The 16,122-nt window shown below is 39.8% G+C and overlaps 1 protein-coding gene across 8 annotated transcripts in view; it reads right to left on the bottom strand.

Moving 5' to 3' along the window:
* ANO5 (anoctamin 5) overlaps positions 1-7,879 on the bottom strand; it is a 98,408-nt gene extending 90,529 nt beyond the window's left edge. For all 8 annotated transcript variants that reach the window (XM_073808693.1, XM_033862637.2, XM_073808694.1 and 5 more), the window contains exon 1: positions 7,096-7,879. In XM_073808693.1, coding sequence (XP_073664794.1) covers positions 7,096-7,864 — 769 coding nt within the window. In that variant the 5' untranslated portion in view covers positions 7,865-7,879. The remainder of the gene's footprint in view (positions 1-7,095) is intronic.
* Between the last annotated feature and the right edge of the window lie 8,243 nt (positions 7,880-16,122).

The raw sequence follows: 16,122 nt of genomic DNA, 5'->3' as shown, positions 1-16,122 counted from the left end.
AAAATAGTTCAGCAAAAAAGGCAGAAATATTTAGTAATATTTCAGTTATATAAAGTTAGCTATGCAAAACCAAAGTATGTTACTTAGGGATGAACAGTTAAGGGTAGATGTTGTTGGGATACAATTCTCCTTGGGTCTTTCAAGTTTCTGCACATCTTGCAAATGCGACACGGACTGCCCTTTGTTCTGGATTATCTTTTCAAGGATCTTTGTTGAGATAGTGATAGAGACCCCTTCAGGAGCAAAGCACACATTTGCTTACAGTCTTGGAAGACTGGATCAGTGTCTCCCTCCAGAGCAAAGGGAAGGCAAATTACTGACCAATAAAAAAGACTCAAGCTCCCTAAGCTCAGATTGCTCTCCTGTACTGCAAACCACCCACCGAATGTGCAGGCCCTCTCTGCATTGATCTGTGGCAACTTGGGCTCAGGAAACTGGAACACGCTGCTACTCACCCTATTGTTAATGCTGTGAATAGGAAACCGTCCTTTGTCTCTGATCCAGGTGTCTCATATCTTCTACCAGTAACCATGAAATTGTAACAGGTTACTTGGTTAACTTCCATGTGCGGTAAAATCTCAGACTTTTCACAGCTCTTGACATTGATCATCAGTATAATATTGATAATGACAGTGGTGATAATGGCTAACATGTATTGATTTTCTGTTGTTAAGAAATTTACAGTACAGTAGAGGAGACAGGTCAAAAATTGTGATAAATGCTATAAAAAAGACAAAAAGAGCAAAGAGAGAGGGAGAGAGAAACAGGGAGGGGTGCAAGTTAGACATGAGAAAACCTCTCTGAGGGAGTAATGTTTATACTGAGATGTGAAAGTTGAGAGGATACAAGTCATATAAGAACACATAAAGGCTATGAGACAGGAACAGTTTTAGGTGTTGAAAGAAACGAAGGTCAAGCTAGAGATGAGTAAGTAAATGGCAGAGAGGCCTGAGAAGATGTTGGACAGGCATGGAGTGGGAGACAGTTTGTGGAGAGCCTTGTATGCCTGTATTTTTTCCTAAGAGAAATAGTAAGCCACAAAAAAGCTTTTAAATAGAATTTACATTGAAATTTTATGAAAAGCACTAGTTGCTGACTGGAGAATGGGTTAAAAGAAAGTAAGAACGGAGAAAGGAAACAAATTATGAGGTTGCTGCAATGAATCACAAGAGATGATGGCAGTCTGGCCTGGAGTTGGAACAGTGCAAATGAAGGCACATAAATGGTTTTAGATATTTGAGTAAAAATTGGAAACAAACTGCTATCAAATTTCAGATGTGCAGGTGGAGAGACAAAGAAGATTAAAGACTCCTAGGCTTCAGCAATTCGAGATTTCATTTAATGAAATGGGGAAGCTTATTAATGGTGGGCAATTAACACAGCAGATGCTGCTGGCTCCCCACAAATATCCTTTCTCTTCCTTGTTCTTTACTAACAAAATACTAATTATATGGTACAGCAAAGAGCTCTAGCAAAAAAAGAACAAAAACCAAAAAACGAAAAAACACATTTCCTAGCTTCCTTGCAACTTAAGAATATGACATAAATTCAGAGTTACCAAATATCACATAAATGGCATTAATGTCTATCTCCTAAGATATGTGCAAGCATTAAATGAAAAATATGTGTGTAAATTGCTTCACGCAGTCATTACCACAGAAGTGATCAATGAATATTAGTTATTCTTGTTGATATTGTTATTATTATTAGGATATACTCTATTCTTTTATTAATTTTCAGAACTGTTTAAAATTCTTTGGGATGAGTTTTAGAGTGTCAGAATAAAGATGAAAGAATATCTTTTGTATTCAGGTTTTTTGTTGCAAGATCTATTAAAAAGTTAATAGCTAGCAAAGCTTGAAAACTAACAAACTGTAGCTACAGCCATATCACAACTTTTCTGAGTACAGGTTTTCTCATCTAAAAGATTAAAAATATAAGTAAAAATTATTTGAAAAATACAAAATATTATACAGTACCATCATCAAAGGGTTTTACCCATGAATACTGTCTAGATGTACAGCTCAAAATTCCATAATGTCTTGACCACCTCTCATTGGACTTTCCAATAAAAAGGAAACCAATCTAGCAAACTCTTATAATGAGTTGATAAAGAACAGGATTCTAAGAAATACATGCTTTGTCTCTCAACGTATTGTACTTGCACACTGATGTAAGGAGGCTTTTATTTTCTTGAGGGCAAAAACAGTCACTATTGTGCATAGAGCTAAATATAGTTCCAAGCACAAACAAATGCACACCTTAAGCTAGAGTTATAGAGTATTTTATAATTCTGTATTTTAGAAAATAAAGTAGAAAAACTGGAAGCATTAACCCCTCCTTCCTCTAATTATTTTTGCTGCATTTAACATAAAACACCTAGTTAAAAAATATTTTCAAACTGCTATCAGAACTTGATGCAATGCGTTTATTTGAGAATGTGGAAAGGGGTCAATACAGTTCCTCCAGATTATCTCCTGTCCGTACTAGTTCTCTCTTATGCTTTCACCTTTCAACTTGCTGCTTCCTCGCCCTGGATCTAACAACAGTATCTTTTTAGTCTAATTCTTGCTTATTTTTCACCTTATATCAGTTTTGACATCCTCCTTTCAAGCCTTGCCTGAAACCTCCTCATCTGCCCCACAGTTAGCCTCTTCCCTGCCCCCATACCACCCTGAACTTAAGCCCTTTGTGGGTACCTAGCCCAATTATACCTTCCTCCACAAGACTGCAAGCTCCCTGAGAGCCGTGTAGAGCACACTTTGTAAACCGTATCCCTTTCTGAAAGCAGAAAGATTAAAGAAGATAGATGTATTTCCTCACACACCATGCTCCCTCTGACACATAGTGCTCACTAACTCACTCTCTCTCTCTCACATACACACGCAATCAGATGTTCACACATGCCATAGACTCAGATACACTTTCACACTCACTCAGAGTATAAAGATGAAGAAACTGCATAATCTCCAAACCTCTGTCAAAACAGAGGCTTATCTGAAGAGGCAAGATTTGAAGCCAACAACTCTAGATCGGCTTCTCATTATTCCTGCAACTTCCTCTAAAGTCAGTAGAATTGACTGTACTTTTCCTGTGGGCTAGAAACCAGAACTACCAAGGGTTTAATATCAATCACTATGGAGAATCATAAAATATGAGCTAAAATTTATGCCAGCCCAAAGACAGCTTGGAGTTTTCACTGAAAGCACATTACTAAGAATACACACTGCAACAAACCCAGAACCCAAAAATAGCCCTTGCATTTACCAAATGGTCTTCTCAGTTTACACTTCTTCCAGCAGCACAAAATAACATATATGCAATCAAATATTCATATTACTAAAGGATAGGTGGTTTGGTTAAATACAATGCTTGATGTAGATGTAAAGATGCAAGCAAATTTATATTAAATTTTAAAACTGCCTTTTCCAATGTTAAACCCTTAAACTTTCTTTTCCAATGCTGAATGTGTCATAAATCATCCAAAGAAAGAATATTTCAAATCAGAACTTCCTTACAATGTCAACCAGTCAATAGTTCAATTTCAGCAACATTGATATTTTACTAGCAGTGTTTCTTTACATAACTATTTAAATGGTCTATTACACATTGCCCTTATAATTTCATTTTAAAAATTATTAGATTGTGGGAAAACAGCTAATTGGAGATCACTGATTGCTTAAATGTTCAACTGTTAAGAAAATAAACTGATAAAATATGACAAATCCTAGAAACATCTATTATGTCTGAAAGACACAATGTTAACATTCTCTCTCCAGGAAGAAATTTTATCACATGTAAATCAATTGTTTAACTTTCTCATATTTACTCTTCAAAGTTGATTTAGGAACTACATAACACACAGATCCAGGTTTACCTATATTGGGGAGTTTACTCTAAGAAATCCATTTATATTTTAAAACATAGGAATAAAAGTAGCTCTTAAAAATTCATGCTGTGGAACCCAGTACTGTTCAGCCTTCTGCAACCAACACTTCTGTTTTCATAACTGTGTCATTAAACTCCAGAAACATATATTTTGAACTGGGTTTCCAAAAATCCACGTGACTGTCAATGTTAAAAAATATATCCTCATTGCAATGCAGTTTTCATATAACCCTAGAAGTAACAGAAATCCTAATAATGGGCAATAAAACCAACTCAGCAAATTAATCAACATATTGAAAGACATTTAGAAAAGTAAGAGTCATCTGAGTGGGCTGGACCACCCTGCTCCTTAGGCTCTGCTCGTACCAATGCCACTGTCTTTTGCTATTTGGATTCTGGATCTACGAACAAAACAGGTTATAGGAATTTGGGCAGGATGCATTCGTGAGACCCAACCATCAAATACATGTATTCCACATTAATATCCTTTTCTCCTTCCTCCACCCAAATCAGAGGCAAAGCTTTTATCACAACAAGAGGAAATACAAATCAATTACAAAAGTCTTTGCCAAGAAAAGGGGAACTGAAATTACTTTAGGAAAAGTTCTAAAACCTTCCTGGGATGGACTGATACTTCAGTATGACCTCAAGCTGAAGTAACACTGATTTACGTATACATTCTAGTAAGCAAAATTATCCTGAGGCTAAATTAGATCTTCTAAAATCTGAGAGAGAGTAATGGTCAATCTCTGTAATGCAATATTGATATATTTTTTCCTTCATTATATGTATAAAGTTACATACCCCACATTTTTTCCCTCCACTCTTCCTTCAATGAAGAATATATTTCTCATAGCTTTACTTCAGAAGGACTGATTATAAGTAAATACTGAATGCTTCAAATGCAAAAAAAATCTATTGCTTCAGGTTACTGAAATTACAATAGGAAATAATTCTCTGCAAAGGAGTAAATCACTGAATAAGTACAGAATAGGACTTCTAATTTTATTTGTCTAAAAGACATTTGACTTCTTTTGCACACTGAACATCAATCATTTTCCCTAACAAGTTTACTGCATTATTTAGCAGAGCCGTTAGTCAAAGTTTAAAGTTTTCAATAGTTGTATTTCCCTTTATCTTTAAATTATTTTTTGTTTAAAAAAGGAGGAGTTGCTTCAAGTGACACCATCAAGAACATGGAAAGAGAACCCACCAAATGGAAGAAAATATTTGCAAATCATATAAACTGAATATATAAAGAACACTTACAACACAATAATTAAAAGGCAAATAACTCAATTTTTTAAATGGGCGAAGGATCTGAAGACATTTCTCCAATGAAGATATATGAATGGTCAATAAGCATTGAAAAAGTTACTTAACACATTTAGTCACCGAAACAAAGTAAGTCAAAACCACGTTGAGATAGCATTTCACAACCACTAGGGTTGCTATAAATAAAAAAGACAGACAATAACAAATGTTAGTGAAGATGTGGAGAAATTGGAACTGTTATATATTACTGGCGAAAATATGAAAAGTGATGCAGACGCTTGGAAAACAGTTTGGTAGTTTCTCAAAATGTTTTATATAGAGCTACCATATGATTCAGCAATTCCACTCCTAGGTGTATACCCAAGAAAGATTGAAACATATTTTCATACAAAATCTTGCAATAAATCTTCATAGCAGCATTATTCACAGTAGCCAAGAAAGTGGAAATAATCCAAATGTGCACCAATTGATGAATGGATAAAATGTGGATATATCTATAGAATGGAAAATTATTTGGCAATAAAAAGGAATAATGCACTGATACAAGTTACAACATGGACGAACTTCAAAAACACTATGCTAAGAGAAAGAAGCCAGTTACAAAGACCACATATTGTATGAGTCTGTTTACATGAAGTGTCCAGAATAGGCAAATCTAGAGAGACAGTAAATAGACTAGAGGCTGCCTGGAGCTGAGGGTAGGGGAAGGGGGGGTGGGGGGAGGAGGAATGACTGCTAAGAGGTTTCTATTTGGGGTGATGAGAATGTTCTAAAATTAGATTATGGTGATCACAAAATTGTAAATATACCAAAATTTGAATTGTACGTTTTAAATGGGTGACTTTAATTGTATGTAAATAAAGTATATCTCAAGCTGTTAAGAAAGGGGAGGAGGATGCAATAACGCACTTTATTTCTTGGTGTCTTTGAAGACTAAATATTATGACTTCTTAGATCATTCATCACTTAAAAAAAACTGTTTCCATGTTTAGATCTAACACTAAACAAGACATGAAAGTAGAGTGTCACTGAGAGAACTGAGTATCATTGAGGGCCCTGGAGATAGACCCAGAAAAATACATGCATTTTCAGGAAAATGCATGTACTAAAATAGACCCACAGAATACAGGTCCGGGGTGACCACACGGGAGTTTCCAGGGGTTGGCCTTCTCTCTGTTCCGTCCTGTCCCAGAGGGCTTGGTATTTCCCTGGACCCACACCTGTTTAGCTTCTTGCCGGTTCCTGGGGCCTCAGGCATGGCTCAGGAAGAAAGTCCAAGTATCACGGGTACTGGGAGACGGAAACCCCGAAGCAAACAATGGGCAAACATTTTTCAACGGAACTAAAGATTCAATGAAAGCTCGTAAAACAGCATCCTCCCCAAGTGCATAAGAATCTCAAACTGATGGACCTTAGAGTTCGGTCTGCCTTTCCATAATTAACGATAATCTCAAAGCTTGAGCAGTAATCGGCGAATAGAAAGGGGCAACAAGACTCGAGGGCCAGCTCCCCACACAGGGAACTGCTGTCATGCGCCCTAAGCTTAGGCTCTCTCGGTGAGAGACTCCTTCTTTCCTCCGCCTGGGTTCAGAGGCCCGAGCACCTCAGTTCACTCGCCCGGCGTGCTCGCCTCGCCTCCCTGCACTGTGCGACCGCCCCGCGGCGTCCAGAGGAGCAAGGAGGGCGGTCTCGGAACCGCACGGGTGGCTCTGCACAGGTGCTGGCCTCGCGGGAGCAGCCCGAAAAAATCCCCGGCCCGGGCAGGGAGTGTTCGCCTGCAGTCCCTGTCTCGCGCAGGGCAAGCCGCTACGCGAACATCCCCGGGATCCGGGCCGCAGGGCCGCCAACGTCCCCCAGGGTCCCCGCGCCTAGACGGGCGCGGTCCACTCACGGAGCCCGACCCTCCCCCCCAGCCACCCCGCCGGCTCCTACCTTCCTCCTGCACCATTTCCAGGACATTCGGGTCGCCCATCTTCATCAGCTCGTTGATGACACTGCTCGAGGGGTAGCAGACTGCCGACCGCCGCGACTGGAGGCGAGATCTGGCCTGGAGACTGAATCTGACCACGGGCCGCCGCACTTGCGCCGGGATCAAGAGATCCTCTTTATAAACCTCATTCTCCTCGGGTTCCACCAGCGTCGGGGGCTTCAGCCAGCTGGGCTTCTTCTCCAGCCGGTACCTCCAGTCGACCTGGCCCTTGACCCTCGGCTTCACCGCCCTCTCCCTGTAGCGCTCCTGGGACCTCTCCCGGTACGTTTCCCGGAACGTGCCGGTCTGCTGGTCTCCCGGCTCCCACGAGCCCTGTCTCCTCTGGCTCCCTGGCCGCTCTTCTTTTGAGTCCGCCTGGGCGCTCTCTCCCCGCCTCTCTCTACTCCTCCCCAAGTCCTCCACCTGGGCCTCTGTCTCCCCGCCCCCCGGCCCGCCGGGCTCCAGGCCAGCCCGCCCCTCTTCGCTCCCGCCCTCTGACTCACTCGGCCCCGGCTCCGCCGCCTCCTGTCCCGCTTTGGGGCCCGCTGTCCCCCGGGCCTCTCGGCCTGGCAGCTCCCTTCTCAACAGGCCTTGCTGGTCCCATCCCACTGGGTTGGCCCTCGTCTCGGGCTCCTGGTTCTCCCGGTTCTCCCGGGCTGCCGCCTCCCCTCTCTCTGAACTATCCTCCGGTGCCAGCCGCGTCCTCAGCCAGTTGGCCTGGTCCTCTTCCATCTGCCTAGCCCTCCACCTAGCATGGGCGGCACTCGAAAAGAACCCCTTTCCAGTTGAGGAGTTATTTTTTGTCGGGTGAGAAAAACCCCTCCTTCCTTAAGGCGACCTCACCCCCTTAAGGCCCGCGCGTAGCCAGGTCTCCAAGGTTCTAGCAGCCCCCTCCCTCCCGAGTCCTGCGCGTGGGTATTAACTTCGCAGCTGAAAGGGTCCGCTTCCGGGGCGCAAACGCGATTTCTAATACAGTTGGTGGAAAGTCAAACATGTTGGTCGTGAATTCGAATTCAGTCTCTGCTCCTTAAAAGTTGGATGGCATTGGTCAAGTTTCTATAAGCCTAACAGTAGCCACCTAAGGGACTTTTAAGGGTCACATTATACAGTGCGGGCATAATGTGTTAAAAATTTAGCTGCTATCAAGACTAACCCATTTTCCATTGAGCCCTGCTCAAAGTGTGTCTTAGTGCCTTGAGAACTTCAACCTCAGGCAGAGCGAATGGTCACACTCTTCACAGGCTCCTCTGAATTGGTTCTAGGTTTCTGAGACCTTATCAACTGCCACCTCCCCAATAATTGGGAGATAAGAAGAATTACCCTCTAACAAGGGAAAATGGATAAGTGATGATGATGTAGAGGTCTGAGCTGAGGGCCTTGAGAGTGCTAAGGAGGGCATGACTTTGAGTTTGGGGCAAGCATGGGATGATTTAAGAATAAGGAGGACATAACCAAAGAAGGCTTGACCTTTCTTAATTTTCATGTTACTCTATTTTTCCCCCCTTCTACTGACGTTTTAGAACCAAGAATTACCTTTTACAGATGAGAAAATAGGCCTTGAGACAAGTGTTTTGGTGAAGGTCATGGTTAACTGTGGAAATGGAAATCACCTTTTTTTTCCTATACATTGCTATCTGTTCTCTATTTAAACCTCTAGGAATATATCAGTTCTGGTCAAGTCATTTCAGACTATAGGCAATTCCTTACTTGATGCATTCTGGAATTGTGTTTGAAATGTGAATATACATAAGTCAAGCAATAGACTTACATGTAATTATAATAAATTGCTAGTTATGATACAAGCGTTTGGTTTTTTCTTCTTGATTAATCATTGTTTGAGTCTAATAAAAGGTTTATGATGTGATTTGTTTCATATTATTCCCATATACCAGGTACTCTGCTAGGTGCTGTAGATATTGTGATTTAACAGATGGTACAATCTTTGCTTTATGTAGATTAAGTAAAAATAAAAACAATAAAATTATTGTTCTATAATTTTATATAATTATGTTTTCTATTCTTGATTCTGTACCATATTTGAAGTGATATGTGAAAAGACATTTAATGATGATTTTGTGCAAAATTAAAAGGAATATTTTGATGCCAAATTTGCTAATATTTTATCAACTTCTCTAAACTTTGTTAACAAAAAGTTGGCTCCTCTTTGTGTTCTTTTGATAAAGGTATGTATCTTATCCATAACTCTTGAGATCTTGAGAAATTTTCTCTGAATTCTTATCACTGAAATACTTTATTTTGCTTATCCGTTCATCATTTTAGGATCTGTCAGTTTCCTCCATTGCTACACCCTGCCTCTTTAGACACAATCTTTAACCATACATTTCCAGAATTACGTTATGAATAATGAATACATGTTCTTTTAATGTAATTGAACACACAGTTTTGTACTGAGACCAAAAAGTTATCTTTTTTAGCCCTCCAAATAATTTCAGCCTTTGTTTCCAGATTATTCAGCCTTTGTTTCAATGTTATTGCATCATCTGGTAGTGCCTTTTTTTTTTTTTAATTTGCCTCTTGTGTCCTACACTAAGGGTGGTATGCAAAAGTGTTTAAATGACAATAGAAACACAGCTGCAGATATAAAAATGGTGATACTTTGGTAACTAAACTGTCAAATGATTGCTTAAAATACTTGTTTGCCAACTGGTAAGTAAAAGTATGAATTCTCAGGCTTCCCTGGTGGCGCAGTGGTTGAGAGTCCGCCTGCCGATGCAGGGGACATGGGTTCGTACCCCGGTCCGGGAGGATCCCACATGCCTCGGAGCGGCTGGGCCCGTGAGCCAGGGCCGCTGAGCCTGCGCGTCCGGAGCCTGTGCTCCGCAATGGGAGAGGCCACAACAGTGAGAGGCCCGCGTACCACAAAAAAAAAAAAAAAAAAAAAAAAGTATGAATTCTCTTTAGGAAAGCACTTCAGGGGTGTCAGTATATAATGCATGAAAGCCTGAGCTGTATGAAAGTTAAGTGTATAAAATTGAGCAACACCTGCATGTGAACATTTTTTATTCTAGCAGCCTGATTAAGTAGATGGATTTAACTCTGAAGAGGACAAGTTCATGAGCTACACTATGGAGGCCAGAAAAGACCTTGGAAAGTCATCTAATGAGTCCTTCTCCCTGCTGGTATCTAAAGCAAGGGTATGGCAGCTGCAGTCTGTCGTTTGGATCAGTCGGCTTTCTCGATTTCTCTACATGCCAAGGCTTTAACTCTTACAGTAAGTGTCTCCTTTTGGGCTACTTGGCAATCATTTACTTTTTAACCCCTAAAAGTTTCATTTATTCCATGTATTTTCAACATCATTACAATCCATATAAAATAGCATGCTCTAAGTTATGGATCTTTGAATCAGGAGTCAAAAGACCTGCATTTTATCTTTGTCTCTGTCCCTTAATGAGCTAAAAGGCACAATGACCTTGAACAGATGACTTTGCATCCTTCCTTCCTCATCTGTGAATATTAAGGCTCTTAACTTGTTCCACCCATCTCCCAAAGTTGTTGGGAAAGTCAAACAAATCATATGCATGAAAGGACTTTGGAAACAATAAAAATGTAACAAATATGAGACAGTTTTATTGACTAGCAGAGGTAGTTATAGATTTACCAGTCGGTAAGGATATAGTTGTGGGATATTGTGTCCCCTGCAACAAAATGCTGCTTCAACCATTTCTCTGGGATTTGCAGGCATTTTCTCACTCCACACAGACTCCTCACTCACTATGTACTGTTTTCAGAGGAGGGGGCTAAGTCTCCTTATTTGCAATATTTATTTCTTTGAATCCTGACTTATTTAGGCCCTGGACTTTTACAATAAGCCCTAGTCCTGTTTACTAGGACCTTCATCGCTCCTACCATCTGACATTCTTCCCTTTCCTAAAAGAATGCTCACTTTACAGGCTGGCCTCTGGAACTATTGTGGTCATCAGAAAAGCCAGTACAATTCTGAGCACTTGGGTGGCATGTCTACTATGCCTTGTAACTAGAAAAATGCAGTTGGTTCCCAGACTGAAGAGATGGGGGACTGTCTCAGCAGAAGGCCAGGAACAAGAATGTTTTCATCTCTCTCATGCCTGTTTGCAACAGCCACTGAGATTACAAATGATGCCCTTCTTCCTGCAGTCTGCCAATGACTTTCTGTCACATATAAGGGAAAATCTAAACACCTTTCTTGTCAGTAGGAGTGCCACACTATATTTACGTGATCTAAGTCCATTTCCCACCTCTCCCATCACGTTCTAGCCATGCTGTCCTGTTGCTGTTCCTCAAACCGAATGAGCACTCCATCATTTCCTGAGCACTTTGCACTGACTGTTCTCCCCATAAAGATCTTCACACGGATGCTTGGTGGTTCACTGTTTTCCATCATTTAGTTTTCTATGCCAATGTCACTTCCTTGGGAAGAACTTTGCTGACCACCCTAAGACAATATCCTCACATCACTATCCTCTTAGCTGGCATTTTTCTTCATAGCTGCTCTCTCTTTCTGACTTTGCATATTTAATTGCTGATGCATATTTATTTTTGTATAAGATCCATGGAGCCTGAGGTTTTCTCAGTTCTCTTCACTGTTGTACCTGTGGCACTTAGAATGGTGCCTGGCATAGAAAGGTTCTCATAAATATTTGTTGAATGAATGATACGTCAAAGGTCTATGATCACATTTCCTATTCCCTGAGTCAGTGGCTGACTCCTCCCTTGCTTTCCTGAATCTGGGAGAATAGTTGGATTACATACCTGCAGCAGCTTGTGGCTCAGTGCCATTCTGAGAAATAATTTTCTAATTCTGAAAGAAAACATAAAATTTACCTAAAGAAACAACTAGAATCAGCAGAGATAGAGAGAGTAAATCAGGACTTTGCCTCACCATCTGAGCACCAATCTCTTGGCTTCTCTTTGAAGACGTATTCTAGACCTTTGGCAAGCAGTGGCAGCAGATGACAAGAGGTAAGAAAGACCCATCTGTGCTTTAGTGCTACTATATTCTTGTAATAACAAGTGTCCTTTGGTATAAAGCAGTCACATCCTCTTGTTTAAATGCCAGATGCTTAGGATTGTTATTTTTCTTTGGCATACACATAAACAGGAGATAAAAAAACAAACGAACCCATATGGTCTACACTGGCTGCATCAAATAAGAATCTGGATCTTGGGTCTTGAGTGGAGATACCTATATTACTGTATTTCCCTTTCATCTTTCACAGATAAAGTTTTCCATCAGGGAAACTACACCCACTGGGTCTAGATTTTCTTTACCATCGTATCTTTTTTGAACCTTGTCATGCAGCTGAAAGAAGCTGTTCCCTTAAAGTTTATCCTTCACTGCCTTGTATCAGCCATTATATCCAGTGCCTCTTTCCAGATCTTCACAGTGGGCCTGTGCCATTCTGAGTCTCCATCCATAATTCTGACTCTCCCACTCTTTGGGAAGTATGATATGGAATAAAGAGCATGCATGTTAAAGTCAGGTTCTGGATCAGGCAGACCTGTCCAAGTTCGAAGTGGCTGCATAAATTTTAGCTAGTGGGCTAACCTCTCTAAACCTTAATTTCCTAACCTGTATAATGGAGACAGTCATATCCAGCAAACAGTGTGGTTATGAAAATTAAATAATAATGCTAAGTCCTTGGCACATAGTATACATTAAAAGAATGCTAGTTTTCATCTTTCTTTTGTATATTCAATGATTTCCTTGCCTCTTTCATCTTCTTTCAGGAAATCTCCCTTGTTATTCTCATTTACTCTTTTTTTTTCATTAACTCTCTCTTCTTTGAGGTGCCCAGTCAAATATCCAGCTCCACACTAACTGCTTATTGAACATTTCTAAAGTCTTAAGTCACTTGTATGTTTTAGTATTACTCTAATTTGAACAGATACAAGGCTAAATCAGTTTTCTCCAAACTAGTTCAACTCTCCCACTTATTTCAAAGTCACCAGGATTATCTCAAGTTGGTGATTAGTAATTATAATAGCTACTATTATTCAAATATGTATTAATTAATGTGCTTTGCATATATTACTACATTTATTCCTCATGATGATGTGAGGTAGGTACTTATTATCAGACACCTCTGTATGTGCTACACATCTTGGCTCACCCTCTTTTAAAATTAACTTTATTGAGGTATGATGTACATTAGTAATTATAATTACATTAATAATTAAAATCACTAATTTTAAGTGTGCAACTAGATATATTTGTGACATGTATATAGTTATGTAACAATCACCACATTCACAATATAGAACATTTCCCAAAACTATTCCACACATTTGTAGTCAATCCCTTTATCCAATCTACTAGCCTCTGGCAATTGCTGATATTCTTTCTATCACTAACTTTTTGGCTCACCTTTATATGCCAGTTTTTACTATAGCAATTAGTTATGCACATGTGCAGTTTGAAAGAATCTTGCTTTGACTCTACTAAGTATCTCATACTTCCTGACCGAGGGTTTCTCCATCACCATGAAGTGGGTTTCCTGTGCTTGTCCACTCCACACTATTCTGACACAGATGCACACCATAAAGTAGGAGAACGTTAACACAACATAAAGCTACTCTGACCAACTGGGAATGAGGGATAAATATTCCCCTTTTTTATTTCTTGGAGGGGCAATTCTGAGATGCATTTAACACAGCTCTTCAAAGGTTCATCAGAGGGATCTACCCCCTTTAGCCCTTGGATTGGCTTGTCTTCCTTTCATGTTTGTGTATGTTTGACTCTTCCCACCCTCAAACCACCCCCAAACCTTCCTTAAGATCACTTCTCAAAATAATCATCCTGTATATAAGTCTTACCTCGGGCTCTGCTATTAGGGGAAATCCAGGCTAAGACGAAATTATTATTTTTATCCCTATTTTAAAAAATGATTTAGTAAACTAAGGCTTAAAAAGTTAACTGCCCACAGTTGCATAGCTATTAAAAGAGCGAGAGCTTGGACCCATCATATCCTGATTCCACAATTCATGTTCTTCATCACCACATAGCTTTTCAAGGTGGAAACTAAAATCAGCTTTGATTTTGTGCAATTTTTTTTTTAATTATTTATTTATTTATTTATTTTCGGTACGCGGACCTCTCACCGTTGTGGCCTCTCCCGTTGCGGACCACAGGCTCCGGACGCGCAGGCTCAGCGGCCGTGGCTCACGGGCCCAGCCGCTCCGCGGCATGCAGGCTCTTCCCGGACCGGGGCACGAACCCGCGTCCCCTGCATCAGCAGGTGGACTCTCAACCACTGCGCCACCAGGGAAGCCCTGTGCAGTATTTTTAAAATGTATATCTAAATTACCAATTTTCTGTTATTTCTTCTTTTGAAATGTGTCACTCTTCAGTTATTGAAAATTATTTCATACAGCTGGAAGTCACACTGGGTAATCTCCTACTGCTTTCACTTTATAGCCCCCGTCTTTGATTACTATGATAGCCTGATAGTTGATTTTCTTCCTTCCCATCAAGCAATACTGTTTATGGATAAGTGTGTCAGCTTTGGGGTTTGATGAAACTGATCTTAAATCTTAGCTCTCTCAGTTCTTAACCATATGATATTTGGTGAGACTCTTAATCTCTCTGAGCCTCAGTTTCTTTATTTATAAGATGGAGAAAATAATTCCTAACTCACAGGGTTGTTTGGTGCAATGAATATAATAACTCATATGTTTTCACTTGTTCAAATATTAAACCATGGGTTGCCATTTTCACTTTATTGTATTTGTTATTGTTGTTGAGTTGACTTTAAGTGGTAAAGTTTTTGAGAGGATGGAACCTTTTATTGTTAAATATATATCCATGCCTTTAATTTCTATGAAGGAATTTATATTTATTAGTCTAAAACTTTTTGTAATCTATGAAGCAAACAAAAAATTTTTGGATTTTGAAATCAAATGCATCATGCATAAACATATCGATACAAATATTGCTTGAAGTAATGGAAGGAACTCTTAAGACCCAGCAGAATCACATATTGATTAAAGTGCTCCATTATCTAGCGTTCAGATGATCTTTTGTGCTGTGGCAATGAAATAAAAGCTTCTGAGAAACAGTAATTTCCCATTAAAAGATGATATAATGCTTGGATTTAAATATGCTGTCATCCAATTCATGTTCCCTAAAATATACCCACTATTGAAATTTTAAAGGAGTCCTTAAAACTTGGGTTAAATAGAAAACCAAACTTAACTGAAATACAGGAGCTTCAAGATAGTGAAAGCATACAGTTTTGTACACTAAAATTTGCCAGGCCTTTTATAAAATATGTTTGTGCAAATTTAGTCTATTTTCAAAGTACCTAATTTGGTTACAATTTCAATCATAAGTACAAAGAAAATGCAATTAAAGGGTATCACTGCCTCAGTGGTTACATCTGGCATTTTATCTACCTAATTAAATCCTCTTTCTAGTACTCCACCCAAAGGCTACATGGTTTTAACCAGTAGCATAAGAAACATCAAGAATATATTTGACTCCCCGCAAATCATGAGCATACTTGTAACTGAGCCTGCTGTGGTTTGTAATTTCATGTTTTAAGAAGAAAGTTCCTAATCATATTCTTTATTTAGTTCCCCCAAGTTAGATACTTATTTGTAGTTGCAAGCAGTCACTCACAGAGAAAATGAGCCCACCCTGCTTGATTACATACTTGCTTTACATTGAGGGGTTGGCTCTATCCCAGAATTGCCAGAAAAGTCATCTTCAAAGACAAAGAAATGGGAGTCTGTAAAAGAAAAACAGGCTGCTTCAAAACTTTATTGATCAACATCTCATTGGGATGAGATCATTGTGCATTTAGAGGTTATTTACATGGAAATATGAAGCAGAAAGGAGGTAGACTTCCACCTTAATTTTATCCCCAGTCAGTACTTCCAATGCACCCCCATTCCCCTCTCCCAGCAAAGTATCTTCCCTTATCATTTCCAGGGATCCTCAAAGAGCACCTGTCAAACATTCTCAAAACTCAGTCTTTCTGCTCAGCCACAAG

This window comes from Tursiops truncatus, chromosome 8 (assembly GCF_011762595.2).
Source record: "Tursiops truncatus isolate mTurTru1 chromosome 8, mTurTru1.mat.Y, whole genome shotgun sequence".
Lineage (NCBI taxonomy): Eukaryota > Metazoa > Chordata > Mammalia > Artiodactyla > Delphinidae > Tursiops > Tursiops truncatus.
The sequence above is the reverse complement of the archived record's forward strand: the minus strand, read 5'-3'. Positions and strand labels throughout refer to the sequence as shown.